The sequence below is a fragment of the Phaseolus vulgaris genome, chromosome 7, assembly GCF_051622355.1.
Source record: "Phaseolus vulgaris cultivar YP4 chromosome 7, ASM5162235v1, whole genome shotgun sequence".
Classification (NCBI taxonomy): Eukaryota; Viridiplantae; Streptophyta; class Magnoliopsida; order Fabales; family Fabaceae; genus Phaseolus; species Phaseolus vulgaris.
Window position 1 is genome coordinate 6,307,974 of NC_143504.1, and position 8,343 is coordinate 6,316,316.

General features: G+C 33.0%; 1 protein-coding gene across 1 annotated transcript; it reads right to left on the bottom strand.

The window, feature by feature from the left end:
• Nucleotides 1-2,181: 2,181 nt before the first annotated feature.
• Nucleotides 2,182-4,641, bottom strand: LOC137827614 (uncharacterized). The gene has a single exon (XM_068633822.2). The coding sequence runs from the start codon at nt 4,266-4,268 to the stop codon at nt 2,313-2,315; it is 1,956 nt and encodes a 651-aa protein (XP_068489923.1). The 5' UTR covers nt 4,269-4,641; the 3' UTR covers nt 2,182-2,312.
• Between the last annotated feature and the right edge of the window lie 3,702 nt (nt 4,642-8,343).

Here is an 8,343-nt window from a genome sequence, read left to right on the forward strand (position 1 = left end):
TTCATAATTGAAACTATGTTGGTTAACTGATTTGCAATTCTCAGGACCAATGTTGCATTGTAAACTCAAGTTTATTATATGTAAATGAAACCTGATTGAAGATTTCACAAAAGTGATGTGAGGGTACATCAAATACGTTGGCTGTTTAGAAGATATTTATAGAAAAGATAAGCAGTGATATTCTCAGAAAAATTTAAATAACATCTAAAAATGTGCAACCGCTATATAAGTTTTTTCTCCAATGGCTTGAGATTGAAAGATATTACACAATTGAAATTAAGAATCAAACATATTAGTATCATGAATAATTAAGAACTCTGATTTGGACAACACAGCAAGAAAATTCAGAGCAAGTAGAGGTCAATCTCATCAAAGACTAAATAAATGAAAGAAAACTGTGATGTTATAATAATATAAAGGTAAAGTATGTAAAAGTAATACGATATGTAATACATTAGAAGATAAAGCACAAGCAGATTTTCTTCACTAATGAATCCATAAGAGCTACCATAGTTTGGTCCTATAATAATTGTTTTTCAAAATACATATGTTTAGAAATGGGTGAGTTCCAAAAGCATTCATGGCTTCCAAAAGTGGCCTCTGATGGACTGTAACTTAAGCCTCGTGTTGGGTCTTGAAAATGTCACAATCGCTGCCCCTTCACCACCTCTGGACCGCACCACATAATCACTCCTCCAAATCGACCATGGGAACGCAGCTCACCATCGTAACTCACGGTCGCACCACAAAATCGAATGAGGGGAGCACACCTCCGAATGGAATCGAAGCAGGGAAGCGCACCACAGAATCCAACCAGGGGAGCAATCCTCGTATCAGAAACCCTAAATCAGAAATTCGAAATCTCCAATTTGAATAACCTAAATCCTAATTCAGTATTCACCAAAGTAATGTAAGCACAATCTACGTAACTTACACGTGTCTGCCACATAAGCACCACTTAACGCTGTTTGGTGATATTTAACAGAAATGACCATTTTGAATACATTTTAAAAAACTTAGGGACCAAATTGAATTTTTTAAAAATCACTGTACCAAATTGACTATTGGCTATAAATATAGGGACGAAAAAGGTAATTAAACTTTTTTCTTATATTAAGAGTGTACAATTGAGATTGAGTTTCTTGTTCAAACTAAAGATCTTGTTTCTCTTCAATACTTCTTAGACTTGGAAATTTCCAGATCCAACTAAGGTATTTTCTTAAGTAAGAGAAAATATATTTTATCTTTGCTTAATGATATTGGTTTCTTAGGTAACAAACCAATTATATTACCTATAGAACACAATTTAAAACTTAATTTCAATGGTGGTGACCATATTAAGAATCCATTTGTACTCATGTACTTGCACTCGTTCAAGCCTAGACATTAACTTTGTAGTTCACAAGCTAAATCAATACATCAAAAATTTATTGACCACACATTTAATTGCAGTCCACACCACTTATTATAGTACTTGAAGATCACTCTAAGTCAATGCCTCTTTTTCCAACCATAAACAAATGTAATCTTTCAACATATGTTGATGCAAATTAGAAAGCCATCAAGACACGGGGAAATCAACCACTGAATTTTGTACTTTCCTTGGCCATTCTTTGATTTCTTGGAAGTTTGTCAAACAAGTTAAAGTGTCAAAATCTTTGACAAACTCAAGACATTGTGTCTTCATCAATAGACAATGAAGTGGTTTGATTGCAACAATTACTCTAACGTAACATTTTGAAGTTTTAATGGATACAACTATATTCTTTTATAATGACAAATTTATCACACACCTTAATTTAAACCCATCCCAAAATTTGAATTGGTTGTCATTTTAAAAAACAAATTTTCACCCTCATTCATGTCAAAATTGAGCATGAGACCGCTAATATTAAAAAAAGTTCTTCATGTTTTTAATTGTTTTACCAACAAGTTTAAAATCACAAATATTTATTCTACCATCTGATAAGATATTAGAATCAAATATAATTAAATATTATAAATGCTAATATTATTAGTCATTTTATTTCTTAGTATATATTATTAGTTATTTTACTCTTCCGGTATATTAGTGTTATAAATAATTTTCTCTTAGGTATAAATATCATATTAATTGATTCAATAAATTACTTTATTTCTTTATGTTTTAATAATGATAATGTACATCCGAGGACAGAATAGACGATACAAATATTTGTGAAATATATTTGAGTGATCAACAAAATAAGTGAACAAGTTAACTATTTTCCAAAATTCAAAGTCTGGAGTCTTTTGTGTTCCACAAACCAGAAGAATAAATGGAATTTGTTGTATTAAACTTCAATTGTTTTCTGATTGAGAGCCGTGTATCTCCATCTCTCCTTCTCCACAAAATCAGCATCAAGGAACCTGGCAACAAAAGTCCATAGTTTATATACATCTTCAAAATTAGCCAAGAAGCTTAATGCAGCAGTAACTACTGTTACTCCTAGCTTATCCCTATCTTTCTTCTTGTTGGTGGTTAGTCCGTGGCCTCTTCCTTCTTTGGTCTGTAGAACTTTTCCCTTTTCTTCTGAATACTTATCTGCAAACCAAATATGATGCAGAAACCCATAGCTGAGAGATATATTGTTCCTATCAGCAAGTTTCTGTACAAGGACGGGCTCAACCTTCTCACCTTTCCAATCAAACACATTGAATGCCAAAGCAGGTCCCCTATCGAATTTTACCTTTGGGCCATAAATCTTGACTAGGGGTTCCCCTGCTGCATTAGGGTGCTTCAGCTTCATCATGGAGTTCACCAGCCAATTTATCAGGTACCTTGTTCTGTTGGTGATCACTATCAATCCCAAAGAGTCCACTTGATCCAAACATCTGCACTCAATGTTAAATCCCTCGCTCTCACCATCTCGTGCTTTCATATTTTGAAGTCTCTCAACCAGTTCTTTTGCTTCCACACTTCCAGAACCTTCTTTTGGCTCTGCTGGTGCCACCATAATCTGAAGCTCAGATGATTCTTCTTCTTCAACTTTTAAAGCTTGTGAAGTTTGTATCCGACCAGAGAAAGAATTCAAGGAAGACAATTCTTGGTCTTGCAAGCTAGATAATGGTTTTTGTTTGCAGTTCCCTGAAGAACCCTTATCTTGTGATGACTGATGTAGAAACCTATCTGGCACAAGGTTCACAATTCCTCCACAAGAGGAGGATTCAAGAGCGGTGATAGCAGATTTCTTGACAAAAAGGCATCCAAACCCTGATGGATTTTCTCCGAAGACCTTGTAGAATGAACAGATGAGAAAGTCAGGTTGAAAGAGAGAGAGGCCAAAGCTGTCCATGTCTTTGGGTCCCAATGCACAAGCATCAATCAACACATGCCATCCATTCTCCTGTGCTACGCTCATCCACAGGTAAGGATATCTTGCTCCTGTTACCCTGGAGTGAAGTGGAAACACAAAGAGACCCCTCTTCTTCTTCTTTTTTCTCTTGCTAACAATCATCTTCCTCAGTTTTGTTGACTGAATTCTCAGCCTTGACCATGAGAACTCTGCTGCCATGGCCTTGGCTCCTCTCTTCTCTGAGCAACTAATCATAGCTTCCACTGCCTCACTCTCATAGTCATAAACTGTCAGAAGCTTCTTGCTAGATTGGAATGGATACGAGTCTGCCACAAGTTTGAAAGCTGAAGTTCTGTTTGCTGTGAAAACCATAAAGTAGTCATTTTCAGAAATGTTGAGAAACTTCATTATTCTTCTCTTCATGGCAGACTCAAACTCTGACTCCTGTCCCCCATGAAGTAAAAGTGTTTTCAAATTCCCAGTCTTGTAGGATATGCTAAAGAAGGGAATATCCGAATATTGGGTTGGGGATTGAGGAGTTGAAGAAGAGGCAAGTTGGGTTTTTGAGGTGTCACGGTGGTGTTGGCGTTGGTAATAGGAGAAAAGGCCAATACCAATGTAGTCAAGGCATGATGGGTTGGAGAAAGAGAGATGATAATACTCTTTAGCTCTCACATGGTCCACCTGGTCAGTTTCGGAGTATTTAGGATACACTTTCTTGAATTCACTGAATGATTCATGAAGAGAAGGAAGGGACTCATGGTTGGTGAATTTGGTGTTTGGGAAGATATAGGATGCCGTCGTGGCTACAAAGCTGTGGCGACACTCTGAAGAACTGTTTCTGGGTTTGGTTGTTGTGTTCTGAGACTGTGGTGGTGGAGGATTGAACAATAAAGAAGGGCAACAACCTTGAGGGCATGCTAGGGAGGCCTCATTTTGACCAAGGGACTGCATCTTTTTTTTCTTCTCTGTCTGGACTCAGACAATTGTGGTTGTTTATATATACCTGTTTGGCAGTTGGATTTATTGATGATTTATTCTCTGTTAGAAACACACATAAAGATTACAGAATTTTTGTACTGGTTTATATGTAATTATGTGGCTGAAACAGTACTGTGTGAACACACTGACAAGGTCACGTAGCACAATTTGGACTATTTCTTCATTTGTTGGATAGTTTGTCAAGTTGACCTCTTAGTTATATTGTGTCCCATAGTGGTGATGATGGTGGTGATGTATGCTTTGGGAGATTTCCTTAGACGTTATAGAAAAGAAAAGGTAAAAACATTTCTTGTGGCACCTAATTAAATTATTTTGCTTACTTGTACTCACTAGTGACTCCTCTCCAATTCTTTTGTCCTTTTGGTCAATTCACTTTCTTTTTTTAATAGTGGCTATTCATGATAACAGAGAAATGAGCTCAAGTGATGAAAGGTAAAATTATGAACACTTGGTCAATGCACATACAGAAAAAAAAAACAAATGATGCTGATTTAATTTTGTTTGGTTTTCATGAAACAAGTAGAACGAGCAGAACATATGGTTATGCAAGTAATTTTACTTGACATAAAACAGTTTAATTTTGATAAGAAAAATGGTTGACAGTTAGCTAGTAACTACCTAGACCCGAGGTAAAAAAGTTAGTTAACTACTAAGTTTGGTCTAATGAGAAATTTGGTACAAAAATCTTTGGTACATGGGTGAAGAATGGAGACGTTTGTGAGAGAGTAAAAGGTGGAGCCAGGTAGTTGAAAGCAATAGTGAGTGGAGGAGAGAATGGTCATTATCGATTAGGTCGTAAAGAAAAGTGTCTTGAAAAATGTTGTAAGTACTTGCGGACAGTGCTTGGTTGCTTAAGGTTTAAGTGTTGCAAAAGAAATCAAAACAAAAGCTCCATCATTGTGGATGCATTATTACTTGCCCTCATGAACCTCTAAATTAATGTTTCTCTCCGTTGAATGTGTTGATTGAACATATTGTGTCCATCAATATTAAAATAAAATTTGCAACACAGTGACACCAAGGTTGTTTTGGGATGCTTAATGTGGGAGGACAACACTGGGCTCAGGAACCCAAATAAATGTGAGGCATGCTTATGATGAGGAAAGCCCTTTATTCAAAAAAGAACAAAGTGAATTTGACTGCCATTAAAGTGACTTCAATTAACGAAAAAGAAAAGGCAAAGCTGCACCCAACAGCACAAAGAAAGAAGGTTTGGTATGTTTTGCGGGAAACCGAGGAAAAAGAAGACTGCAAAATTAGTTGCGAAATTAAGGGTTGCCTAAGGTGAAATAGCTTTATATCTGTTGAAAGTACCCATAATAATTTTATGCATAACGTTAAAATAATAATAATAAGCTCCAAAAATTTGTTTTTACATTTTATAATAGGAACATCATAAAAAAAGAAATATTTATGTATTCGTCAGAAAAATAATCGAGACACGTGTTGGTGAACCCATTTTTCTACAAATTAGAATAACACACCAAAGGGCTTTGTTTACCTAAGTTTAAAAATATCCTAATTTTAACGTAGTTGCGCCAATAAAGAAGAGTTACTGCAAAAATAATGTTGTGCACTCGACAGCTTGTGCTTACTTTTGGAATTTGTTTCTATTCCCTTTATTTTTATCCAATAATTTCCATTTATTCCTGTAGTTTGGTTTGGTGGAATGATGAAAGAACTTTTATAAATTAATTTATAAAGAAACTAATTTAAACTTATGAAAATATTATTTCCATTTTTTTTCTTACTCTTTTGTTTTCAAATCAAATATGTTATTAAGTTTCTTGTTTGAATTAGTTTTTCATCTTCACCCTAAATTTTTTATTTATTTGCGGTTTATTTAATCGTTTAACGGAATTAATGTTACTTTTTTCCTTTTAGCTACTACCTATTTAGGAATCAATAATTGACAATTTAACCTTTGTTTTTGTATTAGAAACAATGAAAAACAATTGGATAAAAACATCCAGTTAAAACCCTAATTGGGGCAGTGTTTTAAAACCCGGTAGTTAAGATGTAGAACTATTCTTGATATATTTACTATTAGTAGCACCTAATTCTTTTAATTGAAAAGAGAAAGGAAGATCAGCAGTTGTTTAAAGTGTCCTTTGTAATTATGATTAACTAACAGAAGTTTGTACTTAAACAAAAGTGAGTTTTGCTACTATTAAGCCCAGAGTTAACTTTAATTAATTGGTCATCGTTCTTTAATAATGGGTCGTTAAAATAGTGTAATAGTTAAAAAAATATTCCTACCAATCAAATTAAGGGGAATGTTTGTGAGTACAATTTAAAATTTTTACCAGCAGTTATTGGTTAATCAGCTTAACTTGATTGGACATCCAGTTATGAATTGTCATGACATCAATATTTAAGATAATTTCAAAAAATAAGAAAGACAATAACAATTGAACACAATAATATTTACAGCAGTAACGCAATTTTGATTTTCAATATATTTCTTAGAATCAAATATTTTAATTTTTTTTAAAATTTGTAATATAAAGAACAACTTAATGACACATATTAATTGTATTTAGTTTTTAATATTTTCTTCTTACAAATAATTTTTGAGGTTTATAAATTAAAAATAAATTGAAAATGCAATGTAAATAGATATTTAAATCGTCAAACAAAAGTATGAAAGATCAATTCAATTAATCATTTCAATTAATCATACGTGAGTTTTTCATTAAGTTGATTTGTTGTGACAATCGATTGAATTGCACTTAGTGTTTTTTAAAAGGTTTTGAAAAACTTTGTTTTCTTTTATCTTTTCTGTGAGACAAAGAATTAACTATTTTATTTGAAATCTTTAATAGAAAAATAATTCAATTAGTTTATTTTAAAATCAATCAATTGTTTTTGAAACAAAATTATATGAATTTCAAACTACTTTTAAATGATTTTAATTGTTTTCAATTAATGATCTAACTGTTTTAACCTCTTTATTAAATATATATATAAAGATGTTTTGTGATCATTTGAAAAAAAAAGTAGAGAGATTTATCAAAAACGTTTTCAAGAGAAGATCAAGAACTTATGGATCAATGCTTGTGTGAAGTAGGACATGGGTTTTCCATTCAATTGTTCTACTGCTTTGTAAATTCCAGGTGTATTATATTTCCTTCTTTGAATACTGTAATTGTGTATAAGATAGTTTCAGAAAGTGGTTCTGAAAATTGTGTTGTTGCTACGAGTGTTGTGTGTTTTTGAGGGGTTCAAGATCAACATTTTTTGTGTGGTTTTGACTAAGAGTGTTGTGTGTTCTTGATGAGTTCACGATCAACATTCTTAGTGTGGTTTATAATCTAGTTTTGATTGCATAGTGAATTATCAGTTATTACCTAGGATTGGACTAGATGTACCTCTTGACTAAGAGTGAACCAATATAAATTTCTTTGTGTGAATATCTCTTTTCCTACTCTGATATATTGCTTTAAATTTTGTTATTTGTTTTCTGCTGCAAATAGTCACTTGGTTGAGTTCTCATAAAGAACTCTTAATCTGAAAATTAGTCCAGTTGAACGGAAAAATCAATTAATTGATTTTACAGATCTTTTCACTCCACTACCAATTTTTGCCTTGTTTTGGCTATACCATAGGGAAGTCCTATGTTTTTTGTGAAGAAGAAGGACCATTCCTCTCAGTTTTTTTATTGATTACAAACAAACAAGTTGACTATAAATAACAAGTATCCTCTACCACATATTGATGATTTAATGAATCAATATGTATGGTACAATTGTGTTTTCAAGATAGATTTAAAATCTGAATATCATCAGATTCTTGTGAATGATGAAGACGTAAAAAAACACTACTTATTGATCTAGATATGACATTATGAATATATTGTCATGTCTTTTGGAATGACCAATGTTTTGTGGTTTTAGAGAAAGGATATTCGTACTAAGAGATGATGAGTTGAACAAATTGATTTTAGAAAAATGTCATAAAGTAGACTTAGTTAGCATCTCAAAATGACTAATATGTATCAAGATCTAAAGAAATATTTTTGGTGATT

Bases quoted from the DNA above. Each gene is read 5' to 3' on its own strand.
- LOC137827614 (XM_068633822.2), bottom strand. From the start codon at position 4,268: ATGCAGTCCCTTGGTCAAAATGAGGCCTCCCTAGCATGCCCTCAAGGT.